A 27160-nucleotide genomic window follows, 5' to 3' on the forward strand; every position below is an offset into this window, starting at 1 on the left:
CAATATGCACGTTATAGAAATTGAATGGTTCTTCTCCTCTTTCTGGCCGGGCTGGACGAAGAATAATAGGCATCCTCGACCCGGATGAGGCACAAAAGTTCGGGAAATAATATAAATTGTGAGATTTCCCCCAACGGCTAAACCTCGGACAAAATTTCCACTCCGCAGTGTGGCATTCCCTCCAAATTTTATTCTCCAGTGCTGCAGTTGTTGACAATCTTCATATTCCTGCGAGTCGGCGGCGGGGGTGGTGACGGGCCACGTAACATTATGGAGACACAAGCCAACAGGCCTCACCGGCCTTCCAAAGAGAAGAAACAGCACAAAAGAGGGGAAAAGAACGTCAAGGCCTTCGCCGTCGCACGACCTGGGCGACTTGCAAAGCAAGCCGTGCGGTCCAGCGACATCAAGGAAAAGCGCCTCCATGTACCCCAGGTCGACCGAATCCCAGAAGAAGCCCCGCCCATTGTCGTTGCCGTCGTCGGCCCTCCCGGCGTCGGAAAGACGACCCTCATCAAAAGCCTGATCCGACGCTACGCCAAACAAACCTTGTCGCACCCGACAGGACCCCTCACCGTGGTGACCTCGAAGAGACGGCGCCTCACCTTCCTCGAATGTCCCTCCGACTCCCTCGCTGCCATGATCGACGTTGCGAAGATCGCCGATATCGTCCTCCTCATGATCGATGGCAACTACGGTTTCGAGATGGAGACGATGGAGTTCCTCAACGCCCTGAGCGTCTCTGGCATGCCGGGGAACGTCTTTGGCATTCTCACACACTTGGATTTGTTCAAGAAGCAGAGCACACTCCGTGCGGCCAAGAAGAGGTTAAAACACAGGTTCTGGTCGGAGCTGTACCATGGAGCAAAACTGTTTTATCTGTCGGGTGTGATCAATGGAAGATATCCCGACCGAGAGATCCACAATCTATCCAGGTTCCTTTCGGTCATGAAGAATCCCAGACCCCTGATATGGAGGAACAGCCATCCGTACTGCCTCGCAGACCGTTTCCTGGACGTGACACCCCCCACCGAGATTGAAGAGAATGAGAAATGTGATCGGCAGGTGGCACTATACGGGTACCTTCGAGGCACAAACTTTCCAGCGGAGGGTGCACGAGTGCACGTTCCGGGCGTGGGAGACTTGACGGTCAAAGAAATTGAATCTTTGGCCGACCCCTGTCCGACGCCCTTTCTAGACCAGGCGATGGCTAAAGCGACAGGAAAAGCCCAACGACGAAAGCTGGGCGAGAAGCAAAAAGTTTTGTTTGCACCCATGTCTGACGTTGGTGGTGTGCTGGTTGACAAAGATGCCGTCTACATAGACGTCAAGACGAATACATTTGACCGGGAGGCGGAAGATGCAGAGGAGAGAGGACTGGGCGAACAACTCATGATGAGCCTACAGGCAGAACGAAAGTTACTCGGACAGGCGGACCGTGGCGTCCGACTTTTTCAGGGCAGCCGGCAGCTCACTGCGGATGATGCTACAGAGAACGACACCGGCCGTAAGACGAAAAGGGGGGTCCGTGCATTCGGTGATAAAGGCGACCTTGCGGAAGCCATTGAGGGAGATGAGGATGAAGGATTCGTCAGTGGCGAGGATGACAGTGAAGCAGATGATGAAGATGCCAACGGCTTCCCCGAGCATACGGGAAGACCTGGGTTCGTCGCAGAAGATGATTCCGCCGAGCATGAGGGCGAAGACGATGTTGCATTTGCTGAAAGTGACTCCGATATGGGCTCCGTCTCAGGCGATGATGACGGCAGCAGGGATCTCTCGGCTGACGAGCTTGAGGGGTTGGAAGACGAGGAAGACTTCGAGGACGAGGACGAGGACGATGGTGGTCTGCGTTGGAAGGAGAATCTTGCTGAAAGCGCTCGGAAGTTGCATTCCAGCAAAGTCGCATTTCGGGCTGCCGATCTTTCGAGACTGATGTATGATCTCACTCTATCACCCTCCCAAGTAATTTCCAAGTGGGCCGGACAAAAGGTGGAACAAGACACGATGGCCGGCGAAGATGAAGATGAAGAGGAAATTTTCTTCAAGAAAGCGAAGACTGATCAAGAGACCACCCTCGAGGACCGACAGACACCCAAGTACGATTATGAGGCGCTTGCTGAGAAGTGGGAAGATGAAGAACATATCCAGTCACTGAAACCCCGCTTCACGAAAGGCTCGATGGCTACTGGAGCCAATGCAGATTCCGAGGCCGAAGGCGAGGACGCCGAGGAGGATGGGGATGACGAGTCTGACGAAGGAGATGGCGAATTCGAAGATCTGGAGGCTGCAGCGGACGAGGATCCCAAAGCTACAGCCGAGCTCACATTGGAGGAAGAGCGGGCCCAAAATGCCAAGCGCAAAGAGGAACTGAAGTTACGCTTCGAGGAAGAAGATCGAGAAGGGTTCGCGAATGCTGTAAAGAAGGACATTGAAGCGACAGAGCAGGAGTTCGGGGAAGACGAATGGTACGACGCGCAAAAAGCGATGCTTCAGAAGCAGGTCGACATCAATCGAGCAGAGTTCGACAGCCTTGACCCGGTCTCGCGAGCAAGAGCCGAAGGATTCAAGGCTGGCACCTACGCACGGATAGTGCTGGACAAAGTGCCGTATGAATTTGTGCGGTCCTTCAACCCGAAGCTACCTGTCATTATCGGCGGATTGGCGCCCACGGAAGATCGATTTGGATTTGTGCAGGTCCGCATCAAGCGACACCGCTGGCACAAGAAGATTCTCAAGACGAACGATCCACTCATCTTCTCGCTCGGCTGGCGGCGGTTTCAAACGTTGCCGCTATATTCGATATCGGACTCCCGGACTCGCAATCGGATGCTGAAGTATACCCCCGAGCATATGCACTGCTTTGGCACCTTCTACGGACCACTCGTTGCCCCAAATACTGGATTCTGCTGTGTCCAATCTTTCTCCAACGCCAACCCAGGGTTCCGGATCGCGGCGACCGGGGTGGTGCTGAACGTTGACGAGACCACCGAGATTGTCAAGAAGCTGAAATTGACCGGGTACCCGTACAAGATTTTCCGCAACACGGCCTTTATTCGCGACATGTTCAACTCCTCTCTCGAAATTGCCAAATTTGAAGGAGCAGGGATCCGGACTGTTTCTGGGATTCGTGGACAGATCAAGCGAGCCCTCAGCAAGCCGGAAGGGCACTTTCGAGCGACCTTCGAGGACAAGATTCTCATGTCTGACATTGTTTTCTTGCGAGCATGGTATCCCGTCAAGCCACATCGATTTTACAATCCCGTCACGAATTTACTAGATGCGCCCCCTACAGGCCGTGCAGATACCGGAGAGGAAGGACACGGCGTCAACGATGGAGCTAGCGAATGGCAGGCGATGCGTCTCACTGGCGCCGTGCGAGCAGCGATGGGCATACCGACTCCACTGGTCAAAGATTCGGCGTACCACAAGATTGAACGACCAGTTCGGCATTTCAACCCATTGCGAGTGCCAAGGACTCTAGCCGCGGATCTTCCATTTAAATCACAAATCACACAACAGAAGGCACGCAAAGCACCAACCTATCTCCAGAAACGAGCAGTGGTCCTGGGCGGAGAGGAGAAGAAGGCACGCGACCTCATGCAAAAGCTGCAGACCTTGCGGAACGAGAAAGCGGAGAAGAGGGCGAAGAAGCAGGAAGAGAGACGGGCCGTCTACCGTAAGAAGGTGGCCGAGAACCAGGAGAAGAAGGAAGAGCGCGAGAGGAGAGAACGAGACGAGTTTTGGCGACGAGAAGGGCGAAAGCGAAAGACGAACGATGGTAGCGGTGGAGGAAGAGGAGGAGGAGGGAAGCGGGCAAAACGATGATCCCTCTCTCTCTCTCCCTCTCTCTCTCTCCCTCTCTCTCCCCCTCTCCCTCTGGTCTATTAGAAGTGACGATATATGCAACGTCCAAGATGATACCCAAAAGATAGCAATAGAATTTATCGCCAGCTGGACAGGTAGCCAGACGGTGGAGTCATGTGCCCAAAGAGGATAACACACCGGCCATTGGAAGAGGCAAATGACAAATGACAGACAAATGTCGAATGACTGACGAATGACTGACGAATGACGAAGCCCCTGCAGAGCATAGCGCGTGCTAAACGGCCGATGCAATGCCACGCGCGCAAAACTCTGCCATCATACAGTAGTAATTAGTAGTCAGTCACCCCCAAGCTGGCGCCCATCGCCGACATGGACACGCACAGCAACTACTCCTGCTACTGCCACTACTACTACCACTACTTGAAGCCGCCGTTGCTGCGCGTCGTCTTCCGTATTATGCCATAAGATTTCCATCCTCATCTCGCCTATCCCTCCCGATAACAACGCGTCGGCACTGGGCCGAACACGCGTTGTTGCAACGCAATCAAGGTCCTCTCGCCCCACCATCTCGAGCAGAACTGCGAACGAGGGTTGGGACGCTCCACCGCTAAACCACACGAGCCACGACCGCTGCAACACGCGACGACGCTTCGCTGTTTCGTCGTTGTTCCCTTCTCCTTCTCACTCCTGGTGTCCTCTTCCTCCTTGGACGTGAACGTAGCAGTCAGGTCCCCCCGTCTCCGTCCCATACTCGAGACCTGCTATCTCCCCACGAAGCGCGACTGCACGTCGCCGGATGACCGAGTCGAATATGCAGCATGCCACGGCGCATGATGCGGCATCCGCCATGCCGGATCCACCAGACTTGACGCCTGCACCTCAAGCGCCAGAATCTCTCCGTTCTGCTCTCTCTGCCGAAGACCTGAGCCCGAAAGACCTCAAACTGTCTACCAGTGACACCTCTACCGCCGTGGGTAAGCCGTCAGCAGAGCATGAGGAGGTGTCGCCCACGACTTCTGCCAGATCGAGTCATGGAGGGTCGCAGGCAACAGAGACTCTCTCACAGCAGGAAGAAAGACTGAACGGGGAGGATGCTCGAGTGGAAGGAGCTCGGCGGGAAAAGACCGACTCCATCTCTCAAAGCCCTCCACCGACCACCTCGTCGGGGATCAAACGAACCGCGAGTGGTGAAGTCAAGAGGCCCAGTGTGGACGCAGTGGAAGAGGGTCCTCCCAGATCTAACGGCGCGGGTCATTCTCACACAACGAGCACTGCGTCAAACCAAGGCAAAGGAAATGTCCTCGAAGTAAGTCAATCACGTCTCCCTCGAGACCTTTGTCGATCTAACGCAATCTAGCTCTCACAGCAGTTGCGCACCAAACTGAAATATGCCATGGTCAAAGTCCAGCACGGTTGGCAGACTCGCTCTTTGGACGAAGTAGAGTCTCTGGCCTCGCAATCACCACGGTCAACCGTGTCTGGATTTCAGAATCTCAATGACCAGCAATTGCTTTCGCCCAGGACAGCCATGTCGAGAAAATACCAACGCGAGTCGAGTGAAAGCGAATCGTCCGACAGCACGGTGGCTCTCGAAAGCCGCGGGCTGGTGAATATGGCGGGTAGTCCTCCGGTGCCGTCGCATCGGGCTCTGGCTCCCCCGGCCGACATAGTTCCTGGTTCTCGTCGGCGCCCGACTCCCAACGCGGCGTTCCAGAGCGTCAATGGAATCCACGTCCAGACTCGAAATTTGCAGTCTTCACGGCCGCACACGAGTCAGCGGACTCCCAGTCAGAATGCTGCAATGGAAGCAGATGCGGTGGAAACCCTTCTTTTCATGGCCAGCCCCAGCAATTCAGGATACAACCCACCCTCCCATGCTTCGCAGGAATCTTCCCTTCGGTCCGCACAGGTGTTCTCGTCACAGACCTCACCACTGCGAGCCCAGTTCAGCCAGACATCGGTCACATCCCCCAAGAAAGTAGTGTTTTCCGATGCCGGTTCCACGGAGCCTCCCTTTGACAAGGCAGCCCTCATTGACCGGATGCTGGACGAACTATCGGACGACAGCGACGATGAGTTGGAGCAAGCCTTCCGACTTGCCGAGAAGAGCAAAATCTCGGCGCCGGTCTCTACGTGATAATTCATCCATATCTACCCTCGTGTGCGTGTCAGTCAGCGGTGTGTTTGAGAAGACCTCATTCTGCATATCATGGGCAGTGAGGCTACGAGGACTATGACTTGTACAGCGATCTTGCATGTCATCTCGAAGGCGGTTTCAAGTTGGCTTACATATTGGAAAACCCCATGTTCTGTATATGCACATGCCATCTTTGCGTCGTCTTAAGCTTATGGATTTATCTCTTTTTTTTATCCTTTTTGGTTCTTCTTGGTGCACAGGTGATCCACCCAGCGTCCCCAAATCATTAGTGAAATGCTGGTTCAATGCTTTGCCTGCTTGACTTTCAAGTGACATTTGTGTTTCGAGGCTCCACAGAGTGAAGCGAACTCCTGGCGAACGACTCTCTGCGATATTGCTGCCCGTGCTGGGATATTACTGATGTTGAGGGTTTTGTCTCCACTCCCAGTGGAAGACCACGGCAGAACACTCCTGTAATGAAGCCAGGCTTCAAGGGACAATAGCCGATGCGAGGCCTCGCCGGTGTGGTCCGCATTGGCAGACGTCGGGGTGAGTGTGGCATCAAGCCCTTCGCCCGCGCTCTCGGCCACCCTCAGCTTCACAGCCGTGTGTCTCTGTCCCTGCCTCGAACATGATCTCCGAAGAAGGATTTATCCGGTGTTGATAACCCCAACACTCACGGTTTTTTGCACGGAACGTGAAGCAAGAAGGGTTCAGTCAATCGAAGACGCAATACATAGTTGTCGTGACATACCAACATACCCCATGGACCCTCACAAGCCGGGGTCGTGCCAGACGCTTGTTCCAAGGCTGGGCACATGCATCATTGAGGAAAGAAAGTATGAGGAGTGATAAATAGTAGTGGGTGACGCATCCCAACCAAGTTCATGGACGCGTGAGGCAGCTTTTCTTCATCGGGGAAGTTGAACATGTCTGTCCGTTAACAAGCTGAGCACTTATGTTCGAATCGACGACTACAGACGGCAACTGTTCATCTGGACTGTAGTAGGAGGGAGTTCACGGGGTTTTCTGACTACCGGTCATTGAGCCCTGTGTGAGGAGAGAAAGAAAGACACGAGAAGTGTCACTCACTCTCGTCCTGGTGCTGCCGTATTAGGTAGAGTATTACTTACGTAGTCTAGACTTACAACCACGAAAGATCCAATACTACTACAAGAAGTACTACTACTTAGCAGACCCGCTCAGTGATGGAGCAAGAGTCTGTCTGGTCTCTTCTCTTTCAAACTCCAAACTCCAACTTGCCTCAAAACCTTTGACTCTTGAGCCTCGGGTCCTACTCGGCAATACATACTCCACACGGAGGATCGATGTTATGTAGCTCCAAGAAAAAAGAGAGAGTGTGTGTAAGTGTGGTTTGGTTTGGATGTGGCTCCATAACATGACTCCTAACTGACTGACTGACTGCTTCACTGACTGACTCGGCACCGGCACCTCGAACGCACAGAGCAGGGCACAGGCAGCATAACACAATGAATGGCTTTCCCCCTCATACCCGAACCGCTTTCTGCCAATCTAGCTACCTACCTATCTATGCCTCCCTGAGGTGCACAAGATGTTGCTCCCCCAGATCCCGACGACGCCACCAATGGGAAAGGTAGGGCTCCAAGGTCTTTGGGATACATAGACCGAGTCGGCTTTCGCTCGAAGGGAGGAGCGTGAGGAGCAAAACACCAAAAAAAGTGTATTTCAATCTGCAAAGGGGTCATATACCCGCCCATCCCCTCTCTCCTTGCTCGGTATTTTTATGTTTATACTTTATAAAAGTACACTTAGTACGGATATCACTGACAGCCTTCGACTACATCCCTCTCTCTCTCTCTATCACTCTCTATATAAACATCGACTTGAGCATCGACTCATCCCGCAGTGTTAAAAGACAACCTAGCTACCTACCTGCCTACCTACCGCACTCTCACTGACATACATTGACTGAGATTGACTGACTGATCGACCGACTACCCATCTCGTGTTACTTACTCTGACTGGACCGACCATCCGGACTCAAATCCAACATGGCCCAATCGTCGTCGACACACCACGTCTTCCCGGCGCCCGACTCGCCGATCGGCAACATCGCGTCGCTGGAGGACAAAGTGGCCCTGATCACGGGCGCGTCGTCGGGCCTGGGCCGGGCCATCGCCCAAGCCTACGCCGCGGCCGGCGCCTACGTGGTGTCGGCGGACCTGCAGCCGCAGCCGCCTCCGCAGCCCACCATCGCCAACATGCTCAAGGACACCGACCTGGAGACCCCGACCGTCGACCTGATCAACGCCAAGTGGCCCGCCTCGACCACGGGGGGGAAGCCAGGCGCCGAGAGGGCCAGCTTCGTCCGGTGCAACGTCACCGACGAGGAGAGCGTCAAGGCCGCCGTGGCGTTCGCCGTGCAGAAGTATGGTCGGTTGGATATCTTTGTGAATAACGCTGGTAGGTCATTTTCCCCCATCGGTGATTTCTAGAAGCAGAGAAGGAGAGAGAGAGGCTATCAATCCGGGCCCCGTGCGTGGGCTGTGGCCCTTTTGTTTTGTGGCAGAATACATCGTGTCCATCGAGCGTGTGTGTGTTTTTGTTTCTTTCTCGTACACATAATTTGAACAACCCCCGGCCCTGACTCTCGCCCTCTTTTTCTTTCTTGCTTGTTTTTAGGAATCTCCGCCGAAGCCGGCTCGCGCGAATACACGGGGTCGTTCCCGCGCATCCACGAGACCGACGTGGCCGCCATGGACAAGACATACCAGGTGAACATCCGGGGCGTGTGGCTGGGCACCAAGTACGCGGTGACGCAGATGCTGGCGCAGGAGCCGCACCCGCGGTTTTCGCGGTCGGCCGGGGGCGCCGGCGACGTGCACCGCGGCTGGATCATCAACCTCGCCAGCATCCTGGCCAGCGCGGGGCTGGCCGGCACGTCGCCGTACTGCGCCAGCAAGGGCGCCGTGCTGAACCTGACCCGCGCCACCGCGCTCGAGTACGCCAAGGACGGCATCCACATCAACGCCATCCAGCCGGGCTTCACCGACACCCACATCCTCGAGAACATGTACACCAAGATCGGCCGCGAGAAAATGGACGCCATGATGAAGCTGTGGCACCCCTGGGGCCGCACCGGCAAGGCCGAGGACATTGCCCGCGCCGCCGTCTTCCTCGCCGGCGACGGCGCCAGCTGGATGACCGGCACCTCCGTCGTGGTGGACGGGGGCTTTCTCGCTCAGTGAGAGGACCAGGAGGTCGGAAAAGAGGGGGCAACGGGGAGTGGGAGCAAGGGGAGGAGGAACCAACACCTCGTGAATCTAATCGCCTCCAACACCTGCAAGGCCGACGCACCGACCACCTCAGCGTCCTCTACAAATAAAAGCTGAGACACGCAGAACAGAACAGAGGATGGCAGATTCGGACAAAGGAACGAACGAAGGCTCATCTGATTATGCATACTCAGTAAGACCAATAGGGACTATGATGCCGTCAATGGTGCAGAACCAAGTGTCAATCCGCTCGCTGGGATAAGCTCCATAAACGCCTCGCCTCATACCTCATGCCTCATTCCATCTTAGAGTCTCCCTGGAGCCCGCCTCTGTGTCCCTTAGCCGTGCACGCTGCCCGTCCATCAAACACGGGTGCCCGCCGTCATCAGTTACAAGCATGCGATCAATCGCCAAAACTCAATTCCCATTCCAATCCGTCCCTTAGACCGACCAGCGACCGAAGGAAAAAAGAAGACAGACATAAGAGGTGAGCCTGGATCTCCTGGGATGCCGGAAATGATCACTGTATTCCATATCCGTGCCAACTGAGGTTATAGTCTGGAGGAAGAGAAACCGCTGCGACTGCGTGGTAGCCCTGTTGACAACTCCTGGCCTCGTGGAGTGTCGTAAATATGTCGCTTCACAAAAGGGGGCATTAGGTATAACCTGTCAAAGTCAGTACGAGATCTCGTGCCAAGCGGGTTCACAAATAGAACTCACTTCTCATGGCGTCCGTGTATCCAGTCCCACCTTTGAGATCCATCTCAAAGCTCTCAGCCACATCAATCACACGCTTGATATGCACCATACTCAGAGGCACTTCTTCGTGCACAGCCAGAGCTTGTGCGGCGCGCACAAGGTTCTTGATCTGTCGCCCATTGACTTCGCGGCGCGCGAGGTCGTTGTAATCCTGCTCGGTGATATTCGCAAGTTGCATCCCTTCTTGATTCTTGACCCGGTCAATGAAAAGCTTCCACACGGTGCGTTTGGCCTTGGTCGTGAGGTTCTGGAAGCGCAGCGACAGGTGGATCCGTGACACAAAGGCGGCGTCAAACGTCTCCACGCGGTTGGTGGTCAGGAAGAGAATGCCTTGAAAGTATTCAAGCAGACGAAGGAAGATGCTGACGAGAGCATTGCGATGGATGTCATGGATGGACCGTTGTTCCAAGAAGACATCGGCTTCGTCCAGCAAAAGGATCGCACCCCAGCTGTGGGCAATATCCAGGATGTTCTGGAGTTCCTTCTCAAGTTTGGTGGGTTCCGTGCCCAGATCGCCCGCGCTGACCATGTACAAGGGACACTTGAGGAGATCCGCGATTCCTTCGGCGGTCAAGGTCTTGCCGGTGCCGGGAGGACCATGGAGAACGGCCACCAAGCCACGGCCTTTGCCAGAGATGATGTCGTCAATGCTTTTGTGGGCTTGGAAGGCATGGCTGGAAACAAGGGCCTTGACGATGGACTTGTGGCTGTCCGGAAGGACAAGGCTTTCAAATGCTTGGTCGTTGAAGACAACGTCGGTGATGCCGGAGACGGTGAACTCGAGCCAAAGTTTCTCACCAAACGCGAAGCCCAAGACGACCGGGCTGGCAATGAGCAGTTCTTCCTCGGTAAACTCGTGGGTAGACAGCTTGTCGTCCTCAAGCGGTTCAGCCTTTTGGCTCCAGTCCAGGTCCTCCTTCGAGTTGACCTCGATAATGACATTTTGACCATCCGGCGTCTTCACCACTTTGTATTTCTTGGTCTCCTGCACCTGAATGGTTTCATCCGAAGGAGTGGTCTGGTTGTTGCCCCCCAGGTCAGAGCCACTATCAAAGCCGCAGCCACAGTCGTCATCCGAGTCGTCCAGCAGGAGTCCTTCTGGATCGTCTTTGGGCTTGATGACACTGGCAGGATAGTTGGGGTTGATGCGGCGATGGATGGCGGGATCGACCATGACACGCCCATCGATGTTGATCTTCAAGACTTGCTTCTTGCGTTTGGTGTAGGCCATGCCCTTGTGATGGCGGTAATTCATGCCCTGGAGGGACACAAACTGCTTTCCACGCTCAATCAGCTGAGACCGCATCTTGTCGGCGTGTTTGTGATACTGAATCGGATAGCAGTCCAATGAGGTGATCTTGCGCACGCCTTGGAAAGACGAGATTTCTGAGTGCGTGGTGCCCATTCCAAAGTTCTTGCCGTCGTACTCCAGGTATCGACCTTCGACAATATACCAGCTACCCCTCATAAAGTGCGACTCCTTGGTGGTGAAGTCGATCTTGAAGGCGCGAGGTTCGTCTTGATCTCCATAGGTGGATGAGTAGACAATGGCGTTGGGCTTGTACAGGGCCCACAGGAGATCAAACGTGATCATGCCACTTTCCAGCATGGGATAGAGATTCTTCTTGGTTTCAGCAAAATCTTTGTCTAGGTATTTGACCATCACGCGGAGGTGTTTGGCTTTGATCTTGGAAGCTTTGGCCTCCTTGCGCTTCTTTCCCCCCGTGTCGTCCTCGAGCGTCCTGGCATACTCTCTCATCTCTTCCAGATACAGGAAGAGCATGTTGGGATCAAGATGGGGGGTGTCTTCCACGAGACTGATGCCCTTGACGCCGGCCATGACGTGTTGAAGGCATTCCTTGAGAGGTTCGGATTTGATGTCGACGACGGTGGTCAGATATTTGTGCTCCCAGTCAAACCGACGACGAACAGTAAAGATGTATTGGTCCCAGATGGCCTCGCCAGTGTTTTTGACCGTCTCGGTGAGCTTGAAGTTGTGGATGGACTGATCCCAGAGTTGGTCCACTCGTTTGTAGGCCACCTTGGAGGCGCGCTTCGGCTTCTTGTGCTTCTTCGGCTTGACTTCCTCGAGGTCTTGAAGAAATTGATCATCGAGGACGACATCTCTACGCCGGCTTCGTCGAGGCTGGCCATAGGTCTCGATGGGCAGCATGGGCTCCGGATTGATTTGACCTCTAGGCATGCCAAAGACAGCAGACGGAGGAGGAAGCGTATTGGGGTCGAAGTCGAGCTTGCGCAACGAGGATTTCAGCTGGCGTAATCTTGCAGAATTGGGGTCTTCACAGATATCGATCACATCACATTCATCTCGGTCAGGACTGGCATGTTTCCTGGACACCCTCTTGGACGACTTGACTCGGACTCTCGATCGAGGCTTAATGACCTCCTCTTCCAACTCGGACTCGCTGAACGAGTCCTCCTCCGTAGTAGTTGTAGTTGTTGGCTTCTTTTTAGATTTCTTTCGTTGCTTCTTGAGCTCCTTCGCTAGTGCTTTCGCCTGGGCTCGCAGTTTCTTGACTTTGGCCTTCTTCTTAGAGGCTTCGACGACGGAGGAAGAGTCGCTGTCCGAGTCACTCGAACCGTCACTATCGGTCGAGGCTTCCGAAGGGGACTCTGAGTCTGAGGATTCGACTTCTGTCTCGGTGACGTCTTTTTTCTTGCTGCCATGCTTGTGCTTAGGCTTGGGCTTGGGCTTGGGTTTTGCCTTGCTGGATGGCACAACATGCTTCTTGCATTTCTTCTGGTCTTTGGCTGCCTCGGATGCAGGAATCTTGCTGGCGGCAGGGCGTTCGGCTGAAGACTCTGCCTTGTTTGTTTCCGCCGTGACACCAGTAGTTTGATCCATGTTGCTCGGAGGGGGGTCAAGGTGGAGAGAGGTAGAAGGTTGAGGTCTAGTGGTGTGGGAAGGATAAGACTGTAGGGCAGGTCACTGACAAAGACCTGCGCTCTGGAAGAGATAAACCGCCAGCGCCTCAAAACATAAGGCAGGGAAGGAAAATATGAAGGAGAGAACAGGATGGAAAAGGTGGGCTTCTCAGGCAGAACCGAGACTGAGGCTGAGGCTGAGACCTGAGGCAGCGGCCAAGGGTCGAGTCACGGGCGGCAACGAGGCAGGAAGGTCTGCTTCTGCCTTCCCTGAAGTCAGCCAAGACAGGATATCAAGTGCCAAAGAAAGAAAACAGGCCAAAAAAGAGGGACAGGCAGAAACCTGGCATGGGCTGATGAAGGCCCTCGAGCCACGAGGTCAGTGTTGTTTGATGCCTTGTTGCAGCCTACCGCAGTCCTCTGGACCAACCAAGTCGTGTGTTCGCCTGGGAGGCAGGTGCTAATCCAAGGTTTTTTTAGTCAATGACAAGCAGCCATAGCAGCCTGACGAGCGAAAGAGGCCATGCCATGGGCAAAAAGCATCGCAATCCATGGGGAAGAGCTACGCCGACGTGCATGGATGATGGTGCTGCTGTGTGGTCTCCTGATCAGCGGCGGGCGGGGAGGCCGTGGGCGGTGAGTGGAGGAGGCGCATTCTTAGCTACTGGATGCCCAATGCCAACAAAGGTGAGATGACCAGGCGAGCCCGACTAGCCAGGGAGCTCTCATCCGTGCATCCGATCTGTGGAGGAACAGCCCGTTTAAACCCCTTCAGGCTTCCGTTTGGCTTTGCTTAAGACCCCTCAACCAAGTGGGCACACCGTGCAGCCCGTTCCACTCAAACCTTCAAAAGGCCATCGGGATCCGCCACTGTGGTGATATCCACTTCAATTGGAAGAAGCCCTGACGATGGCGGCCCAGCTCAAGAAGTGATGTATTGCGTCAAGGACTCGGTGGAATGGGCCGTTGTACGCCTGGCATTCACAAATAAAAATAAAAAGCCCCAATTGCCAGTTATTCTGCTGTCTATCTCGGTTTCGACCCGCTTGCTTCGTCCACTATTAATAAGTAAAAGGAAAAGGAAAGCAAGAGCCGAAGAGAGACAACATGCAGGGAACTCCTCCAAATCAACTCCTCCCTGCTCCATGCTTCCACGCACCCACGTCCATACATACAGATTGCTCAATAATTCGGAGCCGCTGGAACAAACTTGGCAATCTCCAGATCCTTGATGTCGTGTAAACCAGCTTTGATAAAGGAGCACTTCAGATTTCCACAGTTGTTATTACCCCACTGCTCGAGTGTTAGCAGCTGACCACGACAATAGGTCTTCACATGACTTACCGGACATTGATGCCCATAAAAACAATCATTCCGGCGGCACTTGGATCCCTGGGTACACGCAATACTCCTCGCCTTATAACGCAAGGTGTTCTTCATGGCAGCGTCGATCGGTTCATGGTCGTAACGACAGTTGTACGATTCACAGTTATCTCGAAGATGGTGCTCGTTACAGAGCTTCCGGTAGGCGATACGCTCCTCAAACTTGTCCATTTCGGCAGCGGAGGGCATCCTCATCTTTAAATCAATCCTCTGCCCCAGGCGGTTGACGGGAATTCCGCTCTTGCCATCGGTCGATCCGTTGACGATCGCAGCAGCATGAGCTTGAGTCGTGGGCTTCGGTCTAGCTACTTCGGTGGGTGGCGTGGACGCCTTGACTTGAGCCGGGTTCCTGGTACTGGTATTGATTGCTAGCGCAGCTAGTGGTGTTGATGCTTGCGGAACAGGGTTGGATGAATGGCTCGACCTACTGATGGCCGGGGTCAAATCCGAGCTGCCATTGTCGGTGGAGGACGAAGCCAGACTGAGAGCCTCGAGGGCGCCTGGGGGATAGAATGGCTCCGGCCTGGGGACAATCTCTAAGGGGGAGGACTCGAAAACATTGTCGAATCTGGTCGACTTGAAAGGTAAAGCGCTGTAGGCCCGGGCAGCCGGCCCCGTCTGTGCGGCGTGCACCAGGACAATCTTGAGTGCAACAGGATCATGACGATATTTGTCGAACTCGGCGATATAGCCATTATCGTGAGAACAGGCCACGTAGAGGCGTTGACATTGAGCGTTATTTGCATAGAAACGGAAGGTATCTAAGGAGGGCGGTCCGATTAGCCATGTCAATGCCGGAACAAGCGCAAGTGGTGGTTACCTCGTAATTTAGCATCGACCCTCTCCTTTCCCGGGCCGCAATCAATAAACTGAAAGAGGCTGCGGCTTTGGGTAAAGGAGCAAAAGAAGGAATCGATGTGAGAAGGTTGGGCAAGATATCCGGCGGCGGCAAGGCTTCTCGCCAGGCCTTGCTTATTCGCATAGATGTTGACCAGCACGTCACAATCCGGGTTAATGCCTGAAATCGCATCGGCAGCCTTTACGTGGTTGATGACTTGGTTGTAAAGTTCATTGGCCGCCATGGAACCACCAGACGTAGCCAGGGCATCAAAGAAGGCCTTGCGGAATATGAAGCCGTCGCCGTCGACGAGGACGACGGTATACTTGCGGGCTATGGCAGCTTCGGCGTCTTCGGCACGCTTCTTCCACGTGCGACGGGTATTCCTCTCATCGTCTAGATCGGATTCTAGGGTGGAGCAGCGGTCGTTGAGTGTAACGCAGCTTTGAATCAAGAACTCGATTTCTGCCTGGCGGTCTTCGTCAAAGGTACGATACTGGTGGAGACGCTCGAGCAAGTCGTGTTGGGAAGGCAAGGCAGGCGTGACGGCCGGATTGTTGGCCATGGTAACGTGTATGTAACGATGATGATAACGATGAGGATGATGATGGTGACGAGGTTGCTGGGCGGCACGAAGCAGCGCGGAATCCGCAGAGAAGGCACAGCTCCAAAGCTTCGCGCAGACAAGCGCAGTTAAGCGGGACTGCGTGACAAAACGATTGAGGATGACGACAACAAGAGACGACAACCACGACACCCAGTAGCAGCAACAGCAGCAGCAGCAAGTGTAACTTCAGTGACAAGGCTAGAGCAAAGGAAGAATTAAGTGCACAAAAAGCCTCTACTAGAAATAAGTAGCTCACCGCCCAATGGAGGCGACGCTTGGGCAAGTGTGGCACAAAAAGAGGATGAAAAGGGGGTCAAATGAAACAAGAAGCAGTCATGCCTGGCAGAGAGATAATGGCCTACCGTACCTGTGACGACCAGCAGAACGGAGACAGGAGAGACAACAAGGCGACTTTGATGGAAGTTCAATCTTGATGTTTCAATTGTGTGTGAGAGTGGAACGTTTAATTCAGAAATCTCAGAAACAAAAAGCGTCTGTCAGTCAAAGCCGTGTTGGGAGTTCTGGGCAAGGAAAAAAAACGTGGTCAGTCAAGTCATTCGAGTTCAGGCAGCCGCGGAAGACACGCTGGAGCGGGCAGCCAGGTGGCAGGCATGACATTACAGGCGATAATAATAAAAGATAAAGAGAGACAGAGGACGGTTGCTACAAGGTCTTCTTCAGAATATTGGTGCCCTTCATATTGAGTTCCTTCTATGAGAATCAAGGTATTCTTAGGGACGAACCTAGGTACTGGGAATAATACCTAATTGTGCATCATGTGCAGGTACCCAGTTAGCTAAGCACCTTGCCCCCGTTGGTGCCCTTAAGTTCGTCCCAAGGGATGTTAATAATCCTCAGCAGCTGTTTAATTAAGGAGACCCGCCCTGGCTGCCACCAAAGATGCCTAGTGACCGCCTAGTGAGCCCTTGCTAGGCACTACACCCTTCCCCCCAGTCCATCCGCTTCTTCATCATCAACAAATCGTCCCACATCCAAGTCACGCTCTGTACTCGGTATCGGAGTTCGATTCAATAATAATGACAATCTCCTATTGCTACAAACAGTGTAGCACCACTCGACAAGTCTCTCCGCCACCCTCTTAAGCTCCAGCGATCACTGGCCGCAGCAGGACAAAACCGGGGATTTAACAATATATCCCGATTACTCTTAACACCAAACTCTCCGTTGTATTAACAATCAATTAATCGCACCATACCCGCACGAAACACATCTACCGAGGCAAAATCTGGCTAACTTCTCGCATGAACCTGCAGATGGTTGGCTGTGGGTTGATGCCATTAGCCAGAACCACGAGGCCACCCTCCAGCAGCAATGAGGGGACTGATACTCTTTATGGACGGTGCTAAAGGACTACAGGTATATTATGACGACCATCTTCTCCAGGACAGTAGGCAATTTCATACGAACAACAGCACTCAACTACCATCTTCATCTCTTTAGGCATCACTCCTCTTGTTATTCCTCCACCACCTCCCTCCTCCATAGCAGAATGGTGCAGAACAAAGCCTTCATCTACAAGGTGCGTCCACGATCCCTTCCCTGTTGAGGCGCCCATCGGTTGGTCAGAAGTAGATATCACTAACACCACAACTCACAGTCCGTCCCCAACGGCTGGCCCGTCCCAGGCAAAGACCTGACTGTGGAAGACATTGGGTTTGACGAAAATGCACCCCCACCGAAGGGCGGCTTCACCACCAAAAACTTATACGTGGCATACGATCCCAGCCAACGCGGCCGAATGCGAGACCCCAGTATCCCATCGTACTCGCCGGCCATGACGACGGGCAAGCCCGTGATCAGCGTCAGCGTAATCGGCCAGGTGCTGAAGAGCGACAACCCCAAGATCAAGCCGGGCGCCATTGTCATGTTGCAGAGCTCTGGCAGCGAGTCGTATTCGACAAAGGAGGAGTCGGCCGTCGCCACCACGCAGATCATCGAGCCAAAGGACGGCGTACCCCTGACCGCATATCTGGGGCTGTTGGGCATGACGGGCATGACGGCCTACGGCTCGCTGCACGAGATTGGCCAACCCAAGAAGGGGGACGTGATTCTGGTTTCTGCCGCCGCCGGGGCCGTGGGCCAGATGGTTGGACAGATCGCAGTACGAGAAGGTCTACACGTATGTCGATTTCTCTTGCTGTTCTTTGCTCTTCAAGAATCAAACTACGGCTTCAAACCCCTCTCTGTGAGAATCTAATATTCACAAAACACAAACACACAGGTGATCGGCTCAGTCGGCGACGACCGTAAACTCGACTTCATCCTGAACGACCTCAAATTCACGTCTGGGTTCAACTACAAGAAGGAGTCGATGGCCGAGGCGGTCAAGCGGCTGGCGCCCAACGGGCTGGACATCTTCTACGACAACGTGGGCGGCGAGCTGCTGGACGTGGCGCTGACCAACATGAAAGACTTTGGGCGGATCGTGGCCTGCGGCTCCATCTCGACGTACAACAACGGCAAGGACACCACGCCCTACGGCGTCAAGAACTACAGCCAGGTCGTCCGCAAGCGCCTGCGCTGGCAGGGCTTCTTGGTCTTCGACCCCAACATCGCCCGGTGGCGCCAGGAGCGCGACGACAATATCACCCGCTGGATCCAGGACGGCAGCTTCAAGTCCGTCGACTTTGTCACCGAGGGCATCGACAACGCCGTCGAGGGCTTCCTGGGCATGCTCCGCGGCGAGAACCTGGGCAAGAGTATTCTGAAGATTGCGGATCCGGAGTGAGTGGAATGAGGCGAAGCAAGGAAGCCAAGTAAATAATTAGTCCTCTCGTTCCCTAGGGGAGTGGGAGAACGAATCACTCACTCACTCACTCACTCACTGTATGGGATCAGAGCAGCAGAAGGGAAGGGAAGGGAAGGGAAGGGAAGGGGAATCCCTGAAAAATCCGACTCCATCGATGATGGGACGAACAAGATGGACATCACATCACAAACTCCGTCCAGTCCAGTCAATAATACACAATAGCGTTCCCTCAACACATTCTTGCACCCCCCTCTCCCCACTTCCACTCTCGCTGCGTTTGTTTTGTTACGTGCACGCCCCGGTGTTTCTAGTTTACCGCTCTCCGCCGTGAACTACCCCGAGGACGGAGGACGGTGGGAGACGGGAAGCCCTGAGAGAGAGAGCGAGAGAGAGAGAGAAACAGAGATCTTTGGAATCTCCAAACAGTTGTGATTCCTTCTTCAAATAAAGGAACGAACACCAACACCAACACCAACACCAACACCTTGCGTTGAGTACATATTGGCCGACGGCTCAGATCGAACAGAGAACAGAGAACAGACAAGCCCCAGACAGATAGATAGCGAAGTCTTCCCTCCATATTAGGTTTCCCCGTCGTTTCCCCAAGGCTCTCCCTCATTCCCATTGCATTCCTATCGCATGACTCAACATACCATAGCATGCCATAGCATAACCATAGCGTAGCGCAGCATTGCGTGACATTGCGCTGATAAACGCCAGTCGCAACTTTGCAGTTCCCATGACACACACCACCGTTTTTGTTTTGTTGTGTTGCTGTGCTGTGCTGTGCTGTGCTGTGTGTCCGCAGAAACTCCAAGGGAGAAGAAGAAAAGGGGAGAATATCATGACTTCGTCTTCCATGGTTACTGAAACCCTGGTATCCGACTTCTCGTAGCGTTTCTCTCGCTCTGCCCCCCCCTCCGGTCCGGGCATGCAAGCCTCAGACGCTGCAGCTTCATCACAACCCTGGAAAGCTAGCCCGGCTGCTGCTGCTGTCCCCCCTGAAATATCTCGGTAGAGATGTGGGTGCCCTCCACTCTTCGTAGAATGCGCGTCGAACGATATCGTACCACCGGTTGATACAGCCCATGCACAAGTGCGCCGTACAACTGGAGCACCTCACCATCCCGGTCGGCCTTGAACACGTCTGGCAAGAGGCCACCCCTGGGATCAAGGCCACCGTGGCAACGTGCAAACATAGCGAACTGCCAACGGGTCCAAAGGCGGCCGCGGGACCGGGCCACCGGTCATCGGCCAGAAATCCATCGAGATCCCACTCATCCTCTTCTTCATGCTCCCCCTCCTCCTCCTCCTCCTCCTCTTCCTCGTCTTCTTCGTCCTCTTCATCGTGGCACCCACAGCGACTGTTTTCGTCGAAGAGTGTGCCGCAGACATAGCAGAACTCGACGCCGCAAACGCAGTCCATGTGCTTACATCCTTCGGTCTTCTCCACCATGTTCCCACACGTGGGACACTGACTCCATTCTTCCTCGACCCCCAGCTCAAAGAGCTTGACGACATCTTCCTCCTCTGCAGGACACTCACGCTTTTTCGCGTCCGTGTCCCAAGCAGGGTGATCACTCTCGAGCCGTTTGCAGGTTGTGCATGTCGTGTGGTGGCATCGAGGACAGACCGCCACACCTTGGTGGGAGCAGTGATTGTTTTCTGGGATGAAGGCGGAACACTCCGGCGCAGCACAGTAAAAAGGGCGATGTGCCCCAAACTCGGCCTCAATCTCTTTGTAGCGCTCGACCACATCGTCGTCGAGCACGCTGCCCAAAGCAGAGATGCGTAAAGGGACATTGTGGCACCTGGGAGGGAATGACGCTCGATCCTTGCAGGCCACTCGAAATGCCTGGTTGAGACAGGGTAGGCAATAGGCACAGTGGCAGTGGTGTAAGATCACCAGCTCTCCGGGTTGGTGTTCCTCAAAGCACACAGTACACTCGTTGGGGGGTGCCAAAGGCGGAGCCTGTGGGATGGGGACAGGATAATCAATAGGAATATGAGCATGACGACGGCCCTCTTGAGAATACTCCTGAGGGTCGGGTGGTGGAGAGGGCGCCGCATTGTCTCTCCTGCGTTGGTCAACAAAGCCCTCTGCCTCCCCCGTATCCCACTCGTAGGACAGGGTGTGCAATGACGGGAGGGCTTCTCTTCTGGGTGCAGGCAAGCTTGCCCCAGCCGCCGTGACTTGCTCATGGAAGAAATACGGATTACCAGGGGTGATAGGTGCGAGACGCTGCTGGGAGCAGGGGATGACAACTTGTTTGGTCCAAAGTTTCTCGTCGAGGAAGCTCCGCCCTTCCATCGAGGTGATATGGGCCTCTAGAGTGCGTCGCTCGTCATCCGGGAGACTGGGAGCACACCTGACTCTCCAACTATGAAAAGGTGTGGTGGTCGTAGAGACCTCGGCCATCTCCTGGTCGCCATCGGCATCAATGGTGCTGGAGATGTTGGCCAGCGTTGTCATGTTCAAATAAGAATACTACAACGTGTTTTGCCGTTAGTGTCGAGACCATATGAGGGCCTGTGTGGGCCAAGCGTAGTTGCTTGTCCCAAGGAGCTTAGTTGGGTGCTAAGAATGTTGGGGGTGGAGGTGATTGCGGGGGAAGTGGTGAGATGCAGTCGATCGTCGGGATGCTATTCCGACAAGATTGAACGTCTGAAGGATGCAACACTCACATGAGATAATCAATGGGAATGTGGACGAGATCGTCGCTCTAACGGAGAAAAGAAGCGAAGGTGCCTGTGCCTGTCGAGTCGAGTCAATGTTGTCACGGACATGTGCCTTCACGCGAAAACTCGAGCCTAGTAGCCTCAGCTGGGCAGCAACTGACAGAATCGGCCTGGAAAGGAGTCTAGCTGGCTCCCAACAGGCAACAAACTGGAGAACAAAGGTGAGGGGCGGTAGGCAGGCAGAACAAGTGATGGCAAGGTTGACAAGAGCAAGTCGACCATGCAGCAGGGCAGAGAGGGGTATAAATATGCCCTCCAAACACCTCAACTTGTCCCATGCCTTGCGGATCGTCCAGTTTCCTGGTGTTATTGCTGGTGATGCGGCTGCTCGGACTTCAGCACCATCTCTTACTTCCCATTGTAACGAGCCTCCCATGCCCAAAGAACCCGCCCATGCCCTGTCCGGAAGCTGTCAAACTGCGACCATGGCGGTGCTGGGAGTGCCTGATTGGATACCGGCTATCGAGCCACCCACCGCACCGGTAAGGTTTGTCTACTCCCTAAGGTAACCTTTGCGCACCTGGGAAAGGGCCACGTTGAGTTCGATGCACATACTGGCCCACGATTCCGAGGGACCTCGAAGAGACAGAACACTGGGAAAGGGGGGCACACACCACAAGCATGGGCATGAATGATTAGTGTCTGCAAAAGGACCCATCGTCGCATCCGACTAGAACGAGTCGATAAATGGGCCAACTCGGGATTGCATTCCGCAAGTCGGTAGTTTGTACATGCTAGCTCCAGGGCCCCCGTAGATCCATCTCATTTGTTCTATGGATTCGCCTTGACAAAGTCCACGCCCTTCTGAATGTTCTTCTTCAAGTCTGGAAAGGTGTGTCAGTGCTGCAATTAATCAGATTTTCGTAGGGCTTGACTCACCTCCCATGCATGCCTCCAGTAGATTTTCCTCATACTTGTTGATGCGGCCGACCGGGTGGATCTTCTGAACTCCGTCGGGGCCAAGCTCGACTTTGGACGAGAAGAATTCGATGCCTTGGTCCTTGTACAAGGGGCTGTCCACGAATGTGCACTCAACCACGCCCTTCTCGCCCTGTGCGGCCTTGAGCAAGCTCTCAGCAAATCTGGCACCGGCCATGGCCATTGACAGAGTAGCCGAGCCAGCACCATCCTTGGCCTTGACGACTTCATCACCACCGAACTGGATTCGGTTGACCAAGGCGTCGAGCTTTTCGCCGGTGATGTCTGGGTGGCCAGACTGTGAGATCAAGGGGACGATGGTGACGCCCGAATGGCCACCAACAACCGTGATGTTCTCGTTGGCCGGGTCAGTTCCCTTGACCTCGGAGACGAACTTCGAGGCACGGACGATATCGAGAGTGGTGACACCAAAGAGACGCTTGGGGTTGTAGACACCCTTGCTCTTGAAGACCTCGGCGCAGATGGGGACGGTCGAGTTGACCTTTTCGAATCGTTAGCTGCATATCCTGTGCATGCGATGCAAAGGCTATTTTCAGTGTTCACATACAGGGTTGGAGATGATCAGGAGGTTGGCATTGGGCGCCGCATCAGCCGCAGCCTTCGCGAGGTCCCGGACGATGCTAGCGTTGGTGTTGAACAGATCTACCATCCGTCAGGAAATGCATCTGTGGTGTGTGCAGGCCACCTTCTTACCATCACGAGTCATGCCAGGCTTCCGGGGGACACCGGCAGGGATAAGGATAACGTCGCTACCTTCCAGACATTCTCGCAGACCCGAGGGGGTTGGGTCGTAGCCCTTAACGGTGCTCTTTGTGTTGATGTGGCTGATATCAGCTGCGACACCTGTGTAACCCAGTCTTGATCAACATCTTTTATCTCATGACCATGACAAGGTTGTGGGCAGACGGACCTGGACCCAGGCGGATATCGTAGAGGGCTAATTGGGAGACACGGGGGTTGAGCTTCATCAACAGCGACAGCGGCTGTCCGATACCACCGGCGGCACCGAGAACTGCGACTTTAGAGGACTGTGCCGGGGGAGTTCACACATCAGCAGGACGTCACAAATTGATGAAAAAGAGACGGCGGTGTGACGGGGAGGAGAACAAACCTGTCTCGCAGACGCCGAGAAAGCTCGACGCTGGACCTGTCCGAACATTTGCCTGGCGACCGACATCGTTGGCAGAAGGCAAGAAGGCAATTCACAGAGAAAGAGAGGAGAGGATATAGACAATGAGACGAGATGTCAAATGGAGAGAGTGTGTGTGAGGGATGGATGAAGCAGGTGTGATATTCTGCGACGAGATGTGCTTCTGTGAAAAGGTTTACACACCCCGAAAGCTCCCTTTGCTACGCAGATGCATGGACCAACGAAGGCCGGCACCCCGGGTACTGGACTCCGTCAACTCCAATCTCCAATGGACGGGCCACGCCACTCTGGGCTCGCTTGGGTTACCGTAGCCGCAGTCCCGAGCTACTGAGGAGCAGGAGCTACCAAAAGCTCCCCTTTCTGGTGGCGCCTCGTGACCTGGCTTGGCATCCCTGCTCCGGGTGTCCGGCCTTGTCCACCCCGGTTGATCCGCTGCTCCATTGAGCCCTCTAAAAGGAAGAGGCGACGGGCAATAGAAGGGAACCTGATCGAGTTACCTTGTTCCACTCATTCTACAAATGCCTCAAGACGACGGTACAGGAGCCGCACAATCACAGTCAGCCCTGAGGATGACGCACCCTGACGTCTCATGGCACATATACATGTACGATGCCTGGGCGAGACATGAATTGAACGAAAACAATAGCGCACGTGCTGGGTCAGCTCATCCTCGTCGAACAGACCTCTCAGCATAACAAGACTCTCTCAGAGGCAAATCTGTGCAAGTCGAAGTTGGGTGGTCGGTCCATGTTCGGGGAGGAGTGCCTGATAGCCACCACTGCTGGGGAACTCTGATGTATAGCGAGTAATCTTGCATATGTCTTGTGCTCATTATTGGACGCATGTCACCCACTTTGCGCTCCATTAGATCGTGCATCTCTGTAAGTAATGCTCCAGCTCATGGGTCTGGTCCGAACTCACGTAACCCTCTCCCAAAGAGTTAACCCATATTGCTCTCTGGCCCGGTGGCTTGCATCCCGAAGAAGATAAAGAGATCATGTCTGGTCCACCAGCTCCTCAATCTCTTCCCGTACATATATACCGGGATAGCAAGGAGACACATGGCCAAGGTGGTGCCTCCGAACGTGAACATCTGCGAAGACATTAGCACTTCCATCCTTGTGGCTCTAGAAACAGTCAGGCAAGAGCAGCCTGAATGGACTAGCAGACCGAGAGACCGCTCTTATCCGGACGCATGTACGATCTCGCCGGTAGGATTTTAAGGCCAAAGCTGGGCGACTTACGATCTCCTCAGGACCTTTCGCGGCGACCCAATTGTTTGCAAAGTTCGAGAGGCCATAAAACATAAAGTTCTAAATTGCCAAAGTCAGCATGACACTGCTCCAACTAGACTTATTGGCGATGGTGAGGAAAATCACATGCCTTGAAGAACATGTTCATCACGAACATCTCGTTACTCTGGCTACGGAAGGCGTCCAGCCCATAGGACATGGTCGACCACACACCTATGAGGACACCAACCATCATCAAACCTTGACAGAAGGCGCAGAGCACCGCGTTGGAGCCGTGGGCCATGGTATAGCCGAAGAAGAACATTCCGAAGCCGGAAAACACGGCGCAGGGAAGCATGAATACCAGACGGAATTCGGGTTCACTGTTTTTCGTTCAGTCATTGAGTTGCTTGTCTTCCCTCATTTCGAGGAAGTATGGCAAACTTACTAGGTCCCTTTGTTCTTGATCGTCATCCATTTTACCACTCGATCCCCGAGCAACGCCACAATGATCGACCCAATCATTCCGCCGACGAAAGGACCTGCTCCGATATAGCCGATCTGGGCGGGATTAAACAGCCAGGGCGGGCCCGCAAAGATGCCTGCCAGAATGATCGCCGAACCGACATACCAGGCGCAAAGCAGACCCGAGACGATGATCGAGTAGCATCCAGCTGGGTTGAGGAGGGTGAGGAACATTCCCAAAACCCATTTGAGGATATTGTCGTGGGAAAAGATGCCATTGTAGAGCTTAAGTTCCTGGACAAAGGTCTTCTTGCGGGGAATGCGCGAGGAGGCGGCAGGAGATTCGTTGAGCTCTTTGACAGCAATGGCGTGCTCGCGGTGTTGCTCATGAGCCTTTTCAATCTGCTCGAACGCCTCCACCTTGACGATGTCGGTCTCATAGATGGATTCACGGCGGTATGTCGTCTCCGGGACGAAGAGGAACATGAGAACAAACTGGATGACCAGGAAGATCTGGAACAGGTGGAAAAGCCAGAGAAGACCCAGGTTATTGAACACCTGGCCGCAGATGATTGAGGCCAGACTGGATGCCGAGTTCAGGATGAAGTTGATGGTTGAGATTCGTAGTCCTCGTTGATGTACGCAGTAGAGATCTCCAACGGCTGCGACAATGAGCGATTCAAACGCGCTAGTCGAGAAACCCTGCACAATTCGAGCCGCGAGGAGGTAGTTGTAGCTGATTTTTGACTCGCCGATGGCTGTACCGATGATGCAGAAGAGAGTGGACACAATGAAGACAGGTCGTTTGCCGTATCTGCGGCTGAACGCACACACGAAGGGACCAGCACAACCGGCTGCGAGAATATTGTAGCCCGATATCAAGACCGTGGTGGTCAGATCGGTTTTGATTTCCTGAGCGATAGCAAAATATGACGCGTTCAAGAAAGGACCCTATCAGACGGTTAGCAGACGTATACTTGGCCGCCGCCACCACGGAAGGCGTACATTCGTTGCCGCATTCAACATCGAACCGAAGCAAAGAATCCAAATAATGGCCTCTTTCTTCAGGAGGGGCCAATTGAGCGGATCATTTGGATCATCGCTCGGTTGTGGAGAAAGCACGATGTGGGAGTTTCTTCCCGTCCCATGCTTAAGGTTCGCTGTCTGTGCTTCGGCATGAGCAGCCTCGTCGTTCAGCAGGACGGTGCCAGGCACATGCGGAAGTTTGGTATCTGCCTCGAAGAAGGATCAGCGTCGAGCAGGGGATGCCGAGTAGGAACTCCGTGTGATATGACAGAGCATCATAGGGAGCAAATATCAAGAACCAACCTTCCAAGACACCGAGTCCCATCTTGTTCGCTGGCACTCGATGGATTTCTGGAGGCAAACTCTAGGGGGATCAAGAGCTGTACAGCAGCAAGGTGTTGACCACAGCGCGGCACGTGGAAGAACGCAGATCACTTCCGGGAGCTTTCGTGCTTGGGAGCGGAGGGAGGTTATATGTGCGTGCTGAGACCCTCGTAATGTGTGGGATAAAGCCCCAACTTCTCCATGTTCATCACCACTCCACATGTCTCGATCGAGTTGGTTCTTCGGGTGTGCCGTACAGCAACACGAGGTCGAGTCATCTGGAATCTTTGGGCGTGACCAAGAGCTGCCAAGAGGCAAGAAAGCAGGAAAGGCACACTGGTATAGGATGAGTGCAGATTAGTGAGTTTTCGGTGACGCACAAGATGGAACTTTCCCTGGGTCTGGATGGATGATAGCCTGTAAGTGGAGACGCCAGACGAGTCTTGGGAACGTGGTACAGGCACACCTCCGCCGGACATGGGGTGGATATTCGAGGGACCCCCAGGGAAAAGGTTGGGGAATCCGGGGAGCATATCCACCAGCTGGTCCCAGGAAATGCGGAGGTTCTCCACTTGCCTTGTATCTGTAGAGACTTCAGTCCCGCAAGAAGGCATCAGGGCACAGACGGTTCAACAGCACGACACGCTTTGATTCGCTTCTGTCATTGCCAGGTCATAGTTCCCAGCGAGGAACCAGATCGGTCGGTAATAGCCGATATCCACGCAACGTGGCACTGGAGCACGTTTCTAGGATGGCGACCACGAGAGAGCGACATTGGCGCCGTGCGGGAGCCTTGTACCGAGTAGATGGACTGCTACAA

General features: G+C 54.1%; 9 protein-coding genes across 9 annotated transcripts; 4 read left to right on the forward strand and 5 right to left on the reverse strand.

Moving 5' to 3' along the window:
• Positions 1-270: 270 nt before the first annotated feature.
• Positions 271-3828, forward strand: AYL99_06742 (hypothetical protein; the record flags this gene model as incomplete). The annotated part of the gene is made up of 1 exon (XM_018838251.1): positions 271-3828. One exon carries the CDS (start codon positions 271-273, stop codon positions 3826-3828), a length of 3558 nt encoding a protein of 1185 aa, XP_018692811.1.
• Positions 3829-4675: 847 nt separating this feature from the next.
• On the forward strand, positions 4676-5965 carry AYL99_06743 (hypothetical protein; the record flags this gene model as incomplete). Its single annotated transcript, XM_018838252.1, has 2 exons — positions 4676-5134; positions 5186-5965. The coding sequence occupies 2 exons, from the start codon at positions 4676-4678 to the stop codon at positions 5963-5965; spliced, it is 1239 nt and encodes a 412-aa protein (XP_018692812.1).
• A 2033-nt stretch (positions 5966-7998) lies between these two features.
• On the forward strand, positions 7999-9195 carry AYL99_06744 (hypothetical protein; the record flags this gene model as incomplete). The annotated part of the gene is made up of 2 exons (XM_018838253.1): positions 7999-8410; positions 8630-9195. The coding sequence occupies 2 exons, from the start codon at positions 7999-8001 to the stop codon at positions 9193-9195; spliced, it is 978 nt and encodes a 325-aa protein (XP_018692813.1).
• Positions 9196-9925: 730 nt separating this feature from the next.
• On the reverse strand, positions 9926-12847 carry AYL99_06745 (hypothetical protein; the record flags this gene model as incomplete). The annotated part of the gene is made up of 1 exon (XM_018838254.1): positions 9926-12847. One exon carries the CDS (start codon positions 12845-12847, stop codon positions 9926-9928), a length of 2922 nt encoding a protein of 973 aa, XP_018692814.1.
• A 1202-nt stretch (positions 12848-14049) lies between these two features.
• On the reverse strand, positions 14050-15653 carry AYL99_06746 (hypothetical protein; the record flags this gene model as incomplete). The annotated part of the gene is made up of 3 exons (XM_018838255.1): positions 14050-14160; positions 14212-15011; positions 15071-15653. The coding sequence occupies 3 exons, from the start codon at positions 15651-15653 to the stop codon at positions 14050-14052; spliced, it is 1494 nt and encodes a 497-aa protein (XP_018692815.1).
• Positions 15654-17205: 1552 nt separating this feature from the next.
• On the forward strand, positions 17206-18444 carry AYL99_06747 (hypothetical protein; the record flags this gene model as incomplete). The annotated part of the gene is made up of 3 exons (XM_018838256.1): positions 17206-17235; positions 17314-17835; positions 17938-18444. The coding sequence occupies 3 exons, from the start codon at positions 17206-17208 to the stop codon at positions 18442-18444; spliced, it is 1059 nt and encodes a 352-aa protein (XP_018692816.1).
• Positions 18445-19423: 979 nt separating this feature from the next.
• Positions 19424-20938, reverse strand: AYL99_06748 (hypothetical protein; the record flags this gene model as incomplete). Its single annotated transcript, XM_018838257.1, has 1 exon — positions 19424-20938. One exon carries the CDS (start codon positions 20936-20938, stop codon positions 19424-19426), a length of 1515 nt encoding a protein of 504 aa, XP_018692817.1.
• A 1037-nt stretch (positions 20939-21975) lies between these two features.
• Positions 21976-23320, reverse strand: AYL99_06749 (malate dehydrogenase, NAD-dependent; the record flags this gene model as incomplete). The annotated part of the gene is made up of 6 exons (XM_018838258.1): positions 21976-22028; positions 22084-22624; positions 22691-22785; positions 22837-22986; positions 23054-23171; positions 23255-23320. The coding sequence occupies 6 exons, from the start codon at positions 23318-23320 to the stop codon at positions 21976-21978; spliced, it is 1023 nt and encodes a 340-aa protein (XP_018692818.1).
• A 913-nt stretch (positions 23321-24233) lies between these two features.
• Positions 24234-26341, reverse strand: AYL99_06750 (hypothetical protein; the record flags this gene model as incomplete). Its single annotated transcript, XM_018838259.1, has 6 exons — positions 24234-24386; positions 24538-24606; positions 24698-24908; positions 24974-25941; positions 25996-26222; positions 26320-26341. 6 exons carry the CDS (start codon positions 26339-26341, stop codon positions 24234-24236), a joined length of 1650 nt encoding a protein of 549 aa, XP_018692819.1.
• Positions 26342-27160: the final 819 nt, after the last annotated feature.

The sequence above is a fragment of the Fonsecaea erecta genome (genome assembly GCF_001651985.1).
Source record: "Fonsecaea erecta strain CBS 125763 chromosome Unknown Scaff5, whole genome shotgun sequence".
Classification (NCBI taxonomy): Eukaryota; Fungi; Ascomycota; class Eurotiomycetes; order Chaetothyriales; family Herpotrichiellaceae; genus Fonsecaea; species Fonsecaea erecta.